At 42.3% G+C, this 17,500-nt stretch overlaps 1 protein-coding gene across 4 annotated transcripts in view; it reads left to right on the forward strand.

Annotated features, from left to right (window-relative positions):
- The first annotated feature begins 2,639 nt into the window (after positions 1-2,639).
- itga7 (integrin, alpha 7) overlaps positions 2,640-17,500 on the forward strand; it is a 54,857-nt gene continuing 39,996 nt past the window's right edge. For 2 of the 4 annotated variants that reach the window (XM_053227103.1, XM_053227104.1), the window contains exon 1: positions 2,641-2,991. In XM_053227103.1, coding sequence (XP_053083078.1) covers positions 2,822-2,991 — 170 coding nt within the window. In that variant the 5' untranslated portion in view covers positions 2,641-2,821. Of the gene's footprint in view, positions 2,992-17,500 lie in introns of all 4 variants that reach the window. The other 2 variants (XM_053227102.1, XM_053227105.1) reach the window with 2 other exon arrangements.

The raw sequence follows: 17,500 nt of genomic DNA on the forward strand, positions 1-17,500 counted from the left end.
CACACACACACACACACACACACACTCTCTCACTCACTCACACTCACTCACACACACACACACACACACACACACTCTCTCACTCACTCACACTCACTCACACACACACACACACACACTCACACACACACACTCTCTCACTCACTCACACTCACTCACACACACACACACACACACACACACTCACACACACACTCACACTAACACACACACACACACACACTCACACACACACACTCTCTCACTCACTCACACTCACTCACACACACACACACACACTCACACACTCACACACACACTCACACACACACACACACTCACACACACTCACACACACACACACACACTCAGAGTGGAAGGAGAGTCACTTTAGACATTTTCTACTCTTTATTCTCCAAGTGAAACCACAAACACACGCTGCGTCTCTGAATAAAGCTGTAATTCATTTCACTTCCTGATTGTTGTGATTCTGATGCTGCCTGTGAGGAGAATCAGACATCAGAGCTTCTTCTGCAGACTGAAGCTGAGGAGTTTCCACTTCACTCATTAATATCTAAATTAAATTCATCATTACACAAAAACTCACACAAAAAACACACACTGACCTCCTGTCATAAAATATCTACAGACATTCAAGTGTGTGTGTGTGTGTGTGTGTGTGTGTGTGTGTGTGTGTTTCAGCATTTGTTGTCAGTATGTTTATTGTGTTTGTCTGGAAAAACAGTGTAATGATTGACAGCTGTGTGAGGACAGGGGGCGGGGCTTCAGCTGTCAGACCACCAGAGTGAAAACATACAGAGGAAATGTGAAAGTAAAGGACAAAAATGTACGATGTTAAAGATAAGATTCAGAAATATTTCTATAAACTATGGTGAGGGCGGGGTTATGTCGAGGGGCGGGGTTATGGTGAGGGGCAGATCTAGAGCTTGTAGCGTTCTCGTGACGTCTCAGTGAACATGGAGCTGAGTGCCGAGGTCACATCACTTCTGCTTAAATTCACATTTTGTTCTTTTTTGTTCTCTTTTATAATCGCATTTTCCGCCCCTGTGCGCTTTTTGTGCTTCTTTTGTGCTCTTTTTTCCTCCCATAATGTTCTCAATTATATATTTTCACTTAAAGACAAACTGAAACACAAACTGATATTTTTATTTTATTAATTTGTTTCTCAACAGATTTTGTGTAATTCATCTGCATCAGTCATAACAATGATAATTCACATAATAATTTAATAGACAAACGTGTTGCTTTTCCTTCTAAATATAATAACTAAATATCTATTTATTTTTGACGACACAATGAATTGAGTTTATAATTTATTTATGGAAAAGTACATTACTGTTAGCTTAGCATTAAAAATCCTACAGTAATAATTATTACTAGCTTCACATGGTGAGGAGTTTCAGTGTTAATTCCTGATGTGGAAAGACGTCTTGGTAAAGGACTGAACTACAGCAACACTAACGGGACAAACACTAAATTACACCGCAGTAGTATGGTGAAGTGCTGTTAGATTAGCATGATTAAAATGATCATGAATTAAAACACAGATTAATGTGACTTATAGACATATAATCCAGAGAATACGGTAATAAACACCGGTATAAGAGCCATTAGCCGTTATAAAGACAGCATTTAGGAGGCTCAAGATTTTCTATTTCTTATTCTCTTCTAAATAAATTGTACAGAAAAACCGTCAGTCAGACAGGAAATGTGTTGAGTTTTCTCTCTCTCCCACTACTACTGTGGCTCATTCCAAACCCAACTGCAATTTGGATTTAGCTCCGCCCACCTAGATGTTTAAGCATAATATTTGAAACCTACTTTTTCAAAGTAGTCTTCAGATTTTTTTGATCTTTATTAGCTGGTGTGAAATTACGCAGCAGAGTCTGAATCTCAATAATTAACAAATACACAATAAGATTTGTAAACAATATGGCTGCCACGTGCCAATCAATCCTAGTGGGGCGGAGGGGTGTGGTCATTTGTAGGGGCGGAGTTAAGTTCAAATAGCTGTTTCTCAGGAAGCGTAAGTCCAATTTAACTGAAATCTGGTGTGTGGCATCATTGTGCTAATTTGTAACTTGATTTCTAATGATCACTGGATTATATCAAAAACATGGCCACCATCAAGCCAGTTAGCTTTCACATAATTAGCACTGAGCTACAGTCACAAATCGTTCTGTGTAACTCGGCGTGAACTGGCCACTGGAGGCGATAAGTGCGGAGTGCCACTTGCATGTATTATTATTATTATTATTATTATTATTATTATTGTTGTTGTTGTTGATTAATGTTTTTGCTTTTCTGTTTTTCTCCCTCATTCTTTCTTTGCTGCTCTTTTTTGTTTTTTTCTCACATGCCTGTCATTTCTTTTCTTTCACTCACTTTGAAATATAAACGAGTAAATCTTCCTGCTGTCTTGCTGTTTTTTAATTCTCTATTCATTGGTGTCCAAGTGTCCCAATGTCCTCGCCTGGTATTCGCCTGGCAGAGTGTCAACTGGAGCTTCAGCTGAGGGACAGACAGAGAGAGAGAGAGAGACAGAAGGGGAGGGGGAGGAGTGTGCAGGCTATTCAAGGCTCTTGTCCTCTGTGTGTGTCCATCACAGCCCAGGGGGTGGAGCTCACACACACACACACACACACACACACACACCCTGTCCCGCTCTCACACTCAGCTCAGACTGACAGCAGCGAGTGGAGGCGCAGACACACTGCGGGACGGGACCGAGGAACCAGGATCTCGCTGAGGATTTTAGGACGCTGCTTTAGTGTGTGTGTGTGTGTGTCCTGGTTTGTGTGTGTGCGTGTGTGTGTTAGTGATGGCACTCCAGCTTACACTCCCGGTGTGTGTGTTCATGCTGTTGTGCTCATGTGTGTGTGGCTTTAACCTGGAGACCACTGACACGCTGAGCAAAGAGGGAGAACACGGCAGCTTCTTCGGCTTCTCACTCGCCCTCCACACACAGACCACCCCCCATCACCAGAGCTGGTGAGTACACACACACACACACACACACACACACATGCACACACACACACACTCACTCACACACACACTCACAAGCACACGCACTCACACACACACACACACACACTCACACACACACTCACACTTCTTATTATAACACAAGTCTAGTCACTGTGACTCCTTACACAGATAAACACACACTCAGGGCTGTGATGATATATCAGTACAAAGATTCATCACAATATATTGGTACTATGATCTATCTATCTATCTATCTATCTATTAGTATATGATGATAATAAAAACTGAGAGATTTCTGTCGTTACTTAATTTGAACTCTTTCTGTCCTGCTGATAGGGCTGTGACGATGTATCACTGTAAAGTTATATCACAATATTTTGATATCATGATATATTGCTATCTTAGTGTAAAAGGTTTATATCTCCTATTTAATCTTAACCTTATATCTATTCTTTATAATCTTTATATTAATTTAATTGTATATCAGCACAAGATTTCATCCATAATTAGCTTTGAAAGATTTTAAAACACAAGTTCACTCATTCTGTCTCACAGTTACGGCTGTGACGATATATCAGTATAACAATATATCACAACATTTTGCTTTTTGATATTCACTGATAGACTGTAATAATTAAATCTAACCCTGTGTTAATATTGCTTACTTTGAGTGTAAAATGTATTTTAATTAAATCCAAAATTAAATCCATTCATTCTGTCTGAGTTAAAGTGAAAATTTATCACGGGACATCAGTGCAGTGATTATGTAACGGTATATTAATACATCCCGATAATTAAAGCTGAAATAATGGCATCATTGCTGTTGGACAGCCAAAATTTCTAATAACAGAAACAGTCGTGTCTCTGAGTTAGATCTGCGATGATATATTGGTATGTGATGATATATTGGTATGTGATGATATATTGGTAAGATAAAGTATTGTGATATATTGATATTGCAATGTATGAAACAATATATCGTCACAGCACTGCACTGATATTTAACTCTGTAGAAACCTGAACACACACGTTTCAGCTGATCCACTGCATTACAGCTAAATTTTATTTAAGCTGAGGGTAGATACTATAATATACTGCACACACACACACACACACACACACACACACACACACACACACACAGTGAGCTCATTTTTCAGTGCTCAGCATTTCTCTTCTGTATCGACTTTATTGATTGGAGAGCGCAGGATGGCTACATTTCATTATGGTTATGCACCGTGTGTGTGTGTGCGTGCGTGTGTGTGTGTGTGCGTGTGTGTGTGTGTGCGTGCATGTGTGTGTGTGCGTGTGTGTGCGTGCGCGCGTGTGTGTGTGATGTGATTTACTCTGACTGTGTAAAATGAGCTGGTGTGGATAGTGGTGTCCCCTGATATCATACACTCTGTTCTATTGGCTGAAATCAGTCACATGGTTCCTGTACAGTGATGCAGCTCTGCGCTCGTTTAATGTTTTTTTAATTTCTACAAAATTAATAAAAAATGCTGTCAATAATGTCTGCACCTTTACCTCATTAAAAATAACACGATCGATGAATATACAGTCATGTGAAAAAATTAGGACGCCCCATTAAATATTCAGTTCTTTATTAAGAAATGTCAACATGTCAATATCTGATCTTGTTTTAATTTGTACCTGTAGATGAAAGTGATGTAACTGCATGTAAAATACAAAAAAAATCACTTTGTTTTCACTTATTAAACAGAAGAAATCAACAAAAATGAGTATTTCGACTGAGGAAAAAGTTAGGACACCCCATGCCCTAATAGCTAGCGTTTTTGGCTGAAATAACCTCAGTGAGACGTTTCTTGTAGCCATCGATCAGTTTCTGACATCGACTGGGAGAACGTTTCCCCACTCCTCTCCTCAGTGCAGAAGTGTCTCCAGAACTCTCCATTTTTTACTTCTCAGCCAGTCCTTGGTGGATTTACTGCTATGTTTTGGGTCATCGTCATGTTGCAAGGTCCAGTTCTGCTTCAGCTTCAGTTTTTGGACAGATGCTCTCACATCTTCCTCAAGCACCTTCTGATACAATGTAGAATCCATAGTGGATTCTCTGATGGTGATCTGACCAGATCCTGCTGCAGCAAAGCTTCCCCAAACCATAACACTTCCACCTCCATGTTTCACAGCTGGTATGAGGTTCTTTTGCTGAAATGCTGTATTTGGTTTACACCAAACATGCCCTCTGTTATGGTGTCCAAATAATTCAGTTTTAGACTCATCTGTCCAAAGCTCATTATTCCAGAGGTCTTGTTCTTTGTCTATGTTCTTTAGCAAACTTCAGTCTTGCCCTCATGTTTTGCTTAGACAGCAAAGGTTTCCTCCTCGCACACCTCCCATGATAATTAAAGTTGTGCAGTCTCTTTCTGACTGTAGATTCATGCACTTTGACATCAGCAGTAGCAGGAGCTTGCTGTAGGTCCCGTGATGATGTTTTAGGGTTCTTGGAGATTTCTTTAAGCATCTTGCGGTCTGCTCTTGGGGTGAATTTGATTGGACGGCTGACCTGGCCATGATGGCAGGTGTTTTAAATGTTCTCCACTTGTAAATGATTTTCCGGACAGTGGAACAGCTGAACACCTGTAGCTAATTTTAGCCATTTTAAGTACAAATAAATGTGGGCGTGTCCTTTTTCCTCACAAGAAATTGGATTTTTTAAAATTACATTTTACAGATCATTTAAAAAGACTTTTCTTTGGTTTTATTTGTTTACTTATATTAATTGAATCTTTCAATATTGTTAAAATGAAGATCAAATGTTTAACTATGTTAAAAAAAAACACAGGCTTTCATGGGTGTCTTCATTTTTTCACATGACTGTATATGAATATGCAAATCAGGAAACGCCCCCATGACCTCACTAACATCAGTGAACTTAGCTAGCCACTTAGCTAACTGCTAGTCACTCACATTAGTCACAGGTGAATAATAACACACTCATCATTTACATTACATTATTACCATACAGTGCATGTGTGTGTGTGAGTGTGTGTGAGATGATGTGTGTGTGTGTGTGTGTGAGATAGTAAGCGCTAGTCATCATCAGTGATCTCACACTTTACTGTAGAGACTTTTTAGGAATGTGATTAATGTGCCGATGGGAATGCAACCCTGTGTGTGTGTGAGATGACGTGTGTGTGTGTGTGTGAGATGACGTGTGTGTGTGTGTGTGTGTGTGTTAGCGTCAGTAATGCTAAAAGTGACATTTATCTCATGCACACTTCAGGACAGAAACAGCAGTTTATTTTTAAACATGTTCCACTGACACGCTCATTACACACTACTCACTGCTCATTACTCCTTTCTGTAGTGTGCACTACCTAGTAATGTAGCTAAGGAGGGTGGCAACTGTGGCAACTGTGGCAGGAAGGGTCTAGTTCCTGTTAGAATGCTGTTAGAACCCTGTTAGAACGCTGTTAGAACCCTGTTAGAACGCTGTTAGAACCCTGTTAGAACCCTGTTAGAACGCTGTTAGAACCCTGTTAGAACGCTGTTAGAACCCTGTTAGAACGCTGTTAAAACCCTGTTAGAACGCTGTTAGAACGCTGTTAGAACCCTGTTAGAACCCTGTTAGAACCCTGTTAGAACGCTGTTAGAACCCTGTTAGAACCCTGTTAGAACGCTGTTAGAACCCTGTTAGAACGCTGTTAAAACCCTGTTAGAACGCTGTTAGAACGCTGTTAGAACCCTGTTAGAACCCTGTTAGAACGCTGTTAGAACCCTGTTAGAACGCTGTTAGAACGCTGTTAGAACCCTGTTAGAACGCTGTTAGAACCCTGTTAGAACTGATTCAGTTATGGCTGGTGAATGGTTAGGGTTAGGGTTAGAATCAGGAGGTGAAAGGTTCTTTGCGGAACCGAGATGGCGCCTCATGGCATTGCTTTAGAACCTTGTTCACCACCTTTGCTTTATTTTTGGTTCTGGAGGACGTCAGTGAGAGAACATTAGCAGTCGTGCAGCTTTCAATATCCTGAGTTTAACTTGGTAACCTGAGAGAGCTGCTGGATGTGTGTGTGTGTGTGTGTGTGTGTGTGTGTGAAAAACAGAGCTGTGAGCTCAGAGTATCAGGGGAAGTGATGTCACTGTTCTGGAGTGGATAGAAGTAGAACAGTAAGGGACCTGAGAGAACCCTGTGGTACCCTGTTCCTCGAAACCACACATGAGCTTCTGCTCCAGTCTACTTTACTATAACACCCTGTTATACACTACATAAGGACACTACACAGGGACACTACATAAGGACACTACACAGGGACACTACATAGGGACACTACAGAGGGACACTACATAAGGACACTACACAGGGACACTACATAGGGACACTACAGAGGGACACTACACAGGGACACTACATAAGGACACTACACAGAGACACTACACAGGGACACTACACAGAGACACTACACAGGGACACTACATAAGGACACTACACAGGGACACTACACAGGGACACTACATAAGGACACTACACAGGGACACTACATAAGGACACTACAGAGGGACACTACACAGGGACACTACATAAGGACACTACACAGAGACACTACAGAGGGACACTACATAAGGACACTACACAGGGACACTACATAAGGAAACTACACAGGGACACTACAAAAGGACACTACACAGAGACACTACATAAGGACACTACACAGAGACACTACAGAGGGACACTACATAAGGACACTACACAGGGACACTACAGAGGGACACTACATAAGGACACTACACAGGGACACTACATAAGGACACTACACAGAGACACTACAGAGGGACACTACATAAGGACACTACACAGGGACACTACATAAGGACACTACACAGGGACACTACATAGGGACACTACATAAGGACACTACACAGGGACACTACAGAGGGACACTACATAAGGACACTACACAGGGACACTACATAAGGACACTACATAAGGACACTACACAGAGACACTACAGAGGGACACTACATAAGGACACTACACAGGGACACTACAGAGGGACACTACATAAGGACACTACACAGGGACACTACAGAGGGACACTACATAAGGACACTACACAGGGACACTACATAAGGACACTACACAGAGACACTACAGAGGGACACTACATAAGGACACTACACAGGGACACTACATAAGGACACTACACAGGGACACTACATAGGGACACTACATAAGGACACTACACAGAGACACTACAGAGGGACACTACATAAGGACACTACACAGGGACACTACAGAGGGACACTACATAAGGACACTACATAAGGACACTACACAGAGACACTACAAAAGGACACTACACAGAGACACTACATAAGGACACTACACAGAGACACTACAGAGGGACACTACATAAGGACACTACACAGGGACACTACAGAGGGACACTACATAAGGACACTACACAGGGACACTACATAAGGACACTACACAGAGACACTACAGAGGGACACTACATAAGGACACTACACAGGGACACTACATAAGGACACTACACAGGGACACTACATAGGGACACTACATAAGGACACTACACAGGGACACTACAGAGGGACACTACATAAGGACACTACACAGGGACACTACATAAGGACACTACATAAGGACACTACACAGAGACACTACAGAGGGACACTACATAAGGACACTACACAGGGACACTACATAAGGACACTACACAGGGACACTACATAGGGACACTACATAAGGACACTACACAGGGACACTACATAAGGACACTACACAGGGACACTACACAGAGACACTACAGAGGGACACTACATAAGGACACTACATAGGGACACTACACAGGGACACTACATAGGGACACTACATAGGGACACTACACAGGGACACTACATAAGGACACTACACAGGGACACTACATAAGGACACTACACAGGGACACTACACAGAGACACTACAGAGGGACACTACATAAGGACACTACATAAGGACACTACACAGGGACACTACATAAGGACACTACACAGGGACACTACATAGGGACACTACATAAGGACACTACACAGAGACACTACAGAGGGACACTACATAAGGACACTACACAGGGACACTACAGAGGGACACTACATAAGGACACTACATAAGGACACTACACAGAGACACTACAAAAGGACACTACACAGAGACACTACATAAGGACACTACACAGAGACACTACAGAGGGACACTACATAAGGACACTACACAGGGACACTACAGAGGGACACTACATAAGGACACTACACAGGGACACTACATAAGGACACTACACAGAGACACTACAGAGGGACACTACATAAGGACACTACACAGGGACACTACATAAGGACACTACACAGGGACACTACATAGGGACACTACATAAGGACACTACACAGAGACACTACAGAGGGACACTACATAAGGACACTACACAGGGACACTACATAAGGACACTACACAGGGACACTACATAGGGACACTACATAAGGACACTACACAGGGACACTACATAAGGACACTACACAGGGACACTACATAAGGACACTACACAGAGACACTACATAAGGACACTACACAGGGACACTACATAAGGACACTACACAGAGACACTACATAGGGACACTACATAAGGACACTACACAGGGACACTACATAAGGACACTACACAGGGACACTACATAAGGACACTACACAGAGACACTACACAGGGACACTACAGAGGGACACTACATAAGGACACTACACAGGGACACTACATAAGGACACTACATAAGGACACTACACAGAGACACTACAGAGGGACACTACATAAGGACACTACACAGGGACACTACATAAGGACACTACACAGGGACACTACATAGGGACACTACATAAGGACACTACACAGGGACACTACATAAGGACACTACACAGGGACACTACACAGAGACACTACAGAGGGACACTACATAAGGACACTACATAGGGACACTACATAGGGACACTACAGCACTGTGACACCTCAGAAATTCACACGTTACTTCACTTTGTTACTAAAGTTTCACGCTGATAAAAAGAGACGCCACTGAAACGCCTGCAGCTGAAATTCAACACGTTTAACAGAGAGACAGATTGTAAGAGAGTGAGACGGGTTATAAGAGAGTGAGACAGGTTATAAGAGAGTGAGACAGGTTATAAGAGAGTGAGACAGGTTATAAGAGAGTGAGACAGGGTTATAAGAGAGTGAGAGGGGTTATAAGAGAGTGAGACGGGTATAAGAGAGTGAGACGGGTTATAAGAGAGTGAGACGGGTTATAAGAGAGTGAGACGGGTTATAAGAGAGTGAGAGGGGTTATAAGAGAGGGAGACAGGGTATAAGAGAGTGAGACGGGTTATAAGAGAGTGAGACGGGTTATAAGAGAGTGAGACGGGTTATAAGAGAGGGAGACGGGTTATAAGAGAGTGAGACGGGTTATAAGAGAGTGAGACGGGTTATAAGAGAGTGAGACGGGTAATAAGAGAGTGAGACGGGTTATAAGAGAGGGAGACGGGTTATAAGAGAGTGAGAGGGGTTATAAGAGAGGGAGACGGGGTATAAGAGAGTGAGAGGGGGTATAAGAGAGTGAGACAGGTTATAAGAGAGTGAGACAGGTTATAAGAGAGTGAGACGGGTTATAAGAGAGTGAGAGGGGTTATAAGAGAGTGAGAGGGGGTATAAGAGAGTGAGACGGGTTATAAGAGAGTGAGACAGGGTATAAGAGAGTGAGAGGGGTTATAAGAGAGTGAGACAGGGTTATAAGAGAGTGAGAGGGGGTATAAGAGAGTGAGACGGGTTATAAGAGAGTGAGACAGGGTTATAAGAGAGGGAGACAGGGTATAAGAGAGTGAGAGGGGTTATAAGAGAGGGAGACGGGTTATAAGAGAGTGAGACGGGTTATAAGAGAGTGAGACGGGTTATAAGAGAGTGAGAGGGGGTATAAGAGAGTGAGACGGGTTATAAGAGAGTGAGACAGGGTTATAAGAGAGGGAGACAGGGTATAAGAGAGTGAGAGGGGGTATAAGAGAGGGAGACGGGTTATAAGAGAGTGAGACGGGTTATAAGAGAGGGTGACGGGTTATAAGAGAGTGAGACGGGTTATAAGAGAGTGAGACGGGTTATAAGAGAGGGTGACGGGTTATAAGAGAGGGAGACGGGTTATAAGAGAGTGAGAGGGGTTATAAGAGAGTGAGATGGGTTATAAGAGAGGGTGACGGGTTATAAGAGAGTGAGACGGGTTATAAGAGAGTGAGAGGGGTTATAAGAGAGTGAGACAGGTTATAAGAGAGTGAGACGGGTTATAAGAGAGTGAGACGGGTTATAAGAGAGTGAGACGGGTTATAAGAGAGGGAGACGGGTTATAAGAGAGTGAGACGGGTTATAAGAGAGTGAGACGGGTTATAAGAGAGGGTGATGGGTTATAAGAGAGTGAGACAGGGTATAAGAGAGTGAGACGGGTTATAAGAGAGGGAGACGGGTTATAAGAGAGTGAGACGGGTTATAAGAGAGTGAGACGGGTTATAAGAGAGGGAGACGGGTTATAAGAGAGTGAGAGGGGTTATAAGAGAGTGAGACGGGTTATAAGAGAGGGAGACGGGTTATAAGAGAGTGAGACGGGTTATAAGAGAGGGAGAGGGGTTATAAGAGAGTGAGACGGGTTATAAGAGAGTGAGACGGGTTATAAGAGAGTGAGACGGGTTATAAGAGAGTGAGACAGGTTCCCGTCACCTCTCGCTGCAGGCTACACCACGTCTGTGAAAGAGAACAAAACACACAGAGAACAGTGAGAACTCGACATGACAGCGGCGCTGAGCCCAGTGTGAGTCACGCCTCACCTTACACACTTTATCCTTAACACACACACACACACACACACACACACACACACACTCACACACACACACATACACACACACACACTCACACACACACTCACACACACACTGTTCTTCTTTAATATTGGGGTGTTTACTAGTTTAATATGTTATTAGTTTGAGTCGAGTTTTTATAAATTTCACTCGTTCTGCAGGAAATAAACACTCAGTACTTTCAGTTTAATTTTTAGGAGCTGTGTAAAAAAAAAGTGTGTGTGTGTGTGTGTGTGTGTTTGGAAAGAGACTGAGTGGAATTCCATTACACTCACACACACACACACACACACACACACACATTTACATGAGAATAAGACAAAGCGAGAGGACTGTAGAGAAAAGCAGAGCGACTCTGTAACCCCACAGTCCTTTAGAAATCTTCATAAATCAGGACTAAATTGTGCTGTTTGTTTGTTTGTTAAATCATGCGCTAAATATGTTAATGTAAATAATCAGGACAAAAATAATCCACACATCATTAACTTGTATATTTAAAAAAATGTTTTATAAATGTTTACTTTATATATTCAAAGTAATGCTAATAAATATTTAATACTATAGACTAATTATTATTTATTAATAATTAATTATGATTAAATAAATAAACAAATAAATAAATGACACAAATTTCAAAATTGCATTAGTTTTGTAAAAAAAATATTCAAATATAATAAATAAAATTAAAAAAAAATTCAGGAGTCCACTATGGAGCAGGACACACACACACACACACACACACACACAGAGACACACACACACACACACACACACACACACACACACACACACACAGAGACACACACAGACACACACACAGACACACAAAGCTACAGAGGATCATTAAAATTCGCCACATACACTGTGTGTGTGTGTGTCTGTCTGTGTGTGTGTGTGTGTGTGTGTGTGTGCATTCGTTCCCAATCTGTTTCAGTCAAGCCCCTCTTTGCTAATCAGAAAAAAGAAATTCTGTTCTGCTCCCTTTTGTTGGAAAAAGTAACGCAGGCCGACATTTAAAAGCTCTCGTTTTTTCTCAGTTGTCTCTCGTGAGCGTGACTCTCGTGTGTAACTCTCGTGCGTAACTCTCGTGTGCGTAACTCTTGTGAGCATGACTCTCGTGTGTAACTCTCGTGTGCGTAACTCTCGTGTGTAACTCTCGTGTGCGTAACTCTCGTGTGTAACTCTCGTGTGCGTAACTCTCGTGTGTAACTCTCGTGTGCGTAACTCTCGTGTGCATGACTCTCGTGTGTAACTCTCGTGTGTGCGTGCGTGTGTGTGTGTACTCTCGTGTGTAACTCTTGTGTGCGTGATTCTCGTGTACGTAACTCTCGTGTGTAACTCTCGTGTGCGTAACTCTCGTGTGTAACTCTCGTGTGTAACTCTCGTGTGCGTAACTGTGTAACTCTTGTGTGCGTGACTCTCGTGTGCGTAACTCTCGTGTGTAACTCTCGTGTGCGTAACTGTGTAACTCTCGTGTGCGTGACTCTCGTGTGCATAACTCTCATGTGCGTAACTCTCGTGTGTAACTCTCGTGTGTGTAACTCTCGTGTGTAACTCTCGTGTGCGTGACTCTCGTGAGCGTAACTCTCGTGTGCGTAACTCTCGTGTGTAACTCTCGTGTGTAACTCTCGTGTGCGTAACTGTGTAACTCTCGTGTGCGTAACTCTCGTGTGTAACTCCCGGGTGTAACTCTCGTGTGTGTAACTCTCGTGTGTAACTCTCGTGTGTAACTCCCGGGTGTAACTCTCGTGTGTGTAACTCTCGTGTGTAACTCTCGTGTGTAACTCTCGTGTGCGTAACTCTCGTGTGTAACTCTCGTGAGCATGACTCTCGTGTGTAACTCCCGTGTGTAACTCTCGTGTGTAACTCTCGTGTGCGTGACTCTCGTGTGCGTAACTCTCGTGTGTAACTCTCGTGTGTAACTCTCGTATGTAACTCTCGTGTGCGTAACTCTCGTGTGCGTAACTCTCGTGCTTAACTCTCGTGTGTAACTCTCGTGTGCGTAACTCTCGTGTGTAACTCTCGTGTGCGTAACTCTCGTGTGTAACTCTCGTGTGCGTAACTCTCGTGTGTAACTCTCGTGTGCGTAACTCTCGTGTGTAACTCTCGTGAGCGTAAATCTCGTGTGTGTAACTCTCGTGAGCGTAAATCTCGTGTGTAACTCTCGTGTGTAACTCTCGTGAGCGTAAATCTCGTGTGTGTAACTCTCGTGAGCGTAAATCTTGTGTGTGTAACTCTCGTGTGTGTAACTCTCGTGTGCGTAACTCTCATTTCTTAATTTCATTCCATAATTTGTTCCTTTCTGTTTTTTTTTTTCAATTTCCAGCTTTTCCCCACTATAGTGCACTTTATTTCTCAGGCCCTTTGTGCTCCTGTTCCATCTCCCTGCAGTGCTCTCACACCGCCCACGGGGGGCGCACCTCACTCTGTAGCAAACACTGCTATAAATACTGACAGAAATGAACAGGGTGTGTGAGCTGAACGGTTCCACATGTTTAACAGCAGCACATTTAATGATTTTGTGCTTGTTTTCAAAACTGAAAAATAACGAAACACTTCCTCTGTGTGTGTGTGTGCGTGTGTGTGTGTGTGTGCGTGTGTGTGTGTGTATTTTAGTACTTTAGTGAAGTGTCCTTTAATGATTTAATGTGATGAGGTTCAACTGGTGCTCAGGGGATTGAGAACACACACTCACACACACTCACACACACACACACACACACACACACACACACAGGACGTGTTTAATTATTTTTCATTATTAAAAGCATTAAATCTGAGGTTGGTTTAATGTAAACAGTTTAATAATGTTTTTTGAATAATTCAGCTGCAGCTGTTTCTGTCCTTCACCTCCTCATTCTGTCCTCACCCTGCATTTTCTCTCTCTCTCGCTCTCTCGCTCTCTCTCATTCTGTCTTTCTCTCTCTCTCTCTCTCTCTCTCTCTCTCATTCTGTCTTTCTCTCTCTCTCATTCTGTCCTCACCCTGCATTCTCTCTCTCTCTTGCTCTCTCTCATTCTGTCTTTCTCTCTCTCTCATTCTGTCTTTCTCTCTCTCTCTCTCTCATTCTCTCTCTCTCTCGCTCTCTCTCATTCTGTCTTTCTCTCTCTCTCATTCTGTCTTTCTCTCTCTCTCTCTCTCTCTCTCATTCTCTCTCTCTCTCGCTCTCTCTCATTCTGTCTTTCTCTCTCTCTCATTCTGTCTTTCTCTCTCTCTCTCTCTCTCTCATTCTCTCTCTCTCTATCTCATTCTGTCTCTCTCTCTCTCTCTCTCTCATTCTCTCTCTCTCGCTCTCTCTCTCATTCTGTCTCTCTCTCTGACTCACACTGTAATCATCTCAGCTGTTGTTTCTTGTCAATGAATTCAGCAGTAAAAACAGAATAAAAGTCTCACAGATTAAGTGAAACTCAGTTTCTGCCCTTCATAGGGAGCCTACTGTTTGGTAAAGTGGAGTCTGATTTGAGACACACCCACAGTTATGGGCTGCGTCACAAACCGCCATAATGCTGTAATAAATAGAAGTGTTTAAAAATAGTACACTACCTGTAGCACACACTATATAGCAATTAGCATTATTAGCTAGCCACAATGAAGCACAATGGTTACCATGACAACTGAATGCTTCCTGTGGCTACGTTCCAGACCATCATGGAGTACATTGTGTAATATTCTGTATGATATGCATATGATTTATCTCCATCTGTCCCTGTTTGCACTTCTCCTTCCTTATATGGTCATAGTTTCCTTTTCTCATTAGCACTGTCTCTCCTGCACCTGTTATGCATTTCCAGCTTTCCATATATGGTCAAAACCTCCTGCAACTGTGAGAAGGGTGAAAGGTCGTTGGTGTGACTCAGATGACTCACACTTTTAGCTTTTATCTAAATGAAAATAGCGATATTGTGAAAATGGGCGTGTCCTGTATGCTGATGCTGCTCCCTTTGTTGAACACAATAACTAGCTAGTTTGGTGTGTCTCAGTGAAATGGCCTGTGGGTCGCAGCGGCTGCGAGATTTAGTGACTTAACTCATTTGATTCTATTCAGTTAAATGATTTGTTCAGATTCATTCACTGATTCGTTTGCTCAAATATGTAAAATATGTCTAAGGCAGACAACAAACAGCTTCAGAAGTGTAAAAAAACAGCTCAGTTTTTTATTATTTTATAATATTTCTGTATGTCGATGTTTAGCACTGACTCACTGACTCACTGCTGACTCATGCTGATACAACTTACACAATCCACTGCTTAAATAAACACAGACAGAGGAACATAACAGTAAATTTACATTAAATATAGTAATGTAATGTCAGTAATGTGTATGTGTGTGCGTGTGTGTGTGCGTGTGTGTAAATGTTCTTTGGTTTTCATGTTCAGTTGTGCGGTTTGTAACTGATCGCAGGGACTGATTCATTCACCTTAGTGATTTGTCAGAAAGATGATTCATTTGCAAATGAAGAGTGTTTGATAGGAAACACACAGTGGAGAGTGATGGGCTTTAATTTAATGTGTTTGTGCAGACGTTCTCTGCAGAAATGGTTTAATTTCCTGAGTGTGTGAATTCATTATCAGAGGATCAGCTGAAGGCCGAAGCGAGTGACATCACAGCTATTTATTACACTCAATTCATTAAACTAAGAGCAACTGGAAATGCTGACCAGACAATACGAGGGGGAGATGTGTGTGTGTGTGTGTGTGTGTGTGTGTGTGAGAGAGAGAGAGAGAGAGAGCAGTGAAAACCTGGCCACATCCCAAATCACTAAGCAGTACAGTGTAGTGTACTTTGGTAATTTGGGACACAGCCAGAGGGGTCAACACTGAACACCTAGCTATCATCATCAACCTTCTGTGGTGCTGTAGTGAACATTCTCTCGCTCATCTTCACTAAACACTTTATTCCGGAAGTGGATCCGGAGTCTATCCTCGGAATACTAACCCTAGGCCCGAGAATTCACCCCGGATGTGAATAGTGTGCAGTCCATCGCAGTGTCGTGGACAATAATAGACAATAGAACACTAAACATGACAACAGACAGTGTGCAGGTTTAGTGCAGCGTGGAACCATCACACAGAACGGTTCCACTAAAGTTCTAGAACCTTCTGAGGAACCAAAAGCTGCAGAATTTTGCTGCACAGTTTCAGTTCTGCAGGACGTGTGAGAGTTAGACAGAATAACACACACACACACACACACACACTGCAGTGATGTTTGTAAAAGGTGCCTGATAAAATGACACATGAATATCAGCTTTACTGAATTTATTTACTTCCTGTGTTATTTTATTATATTATTTACTTTATGTAACATGTCTCTCTGGCTCTGTTTATTCCTCTGTGTTTATTCTGTAGTGTTTACTGTGTAGTATTTACTGTGTAGTGTTTATTCTGTAGTGTTTATTCTGTAGTGTTTACTGTGTAGTGTTTACTGTGTAGTGTTTATTCTGTAGTGTTTATTCTGTAGTGTTTACTGTGTAGTGTTTACTGTGTAGTGTTCATTCTGTAGTGTTTACTGTGTAGTGTTTATTCTGTAGTGTTTACTGTGTAGTATTTACTGTGTAGTGTTCATTCTGTAGTGTTCATTCTGTAGTGTTCATTCTGTAGTGTTTACTGTGTA

Source organism: Pangasianodon hypophthalmus, chromosome 20 (genome assembly GCF_027358585.1).
Source record: "Pangasianodon hypophthalmus isolate fPanHyp1 chromosome 20, fPanHyp1.pri, whole genome shotgun sequence".
NCBI lineage: Eukaryota > Metazoa > Chordata > Actinopteri > Siluriformes > Pangasiidae > Pangasianodon > Pangasianodon hypophthalmus.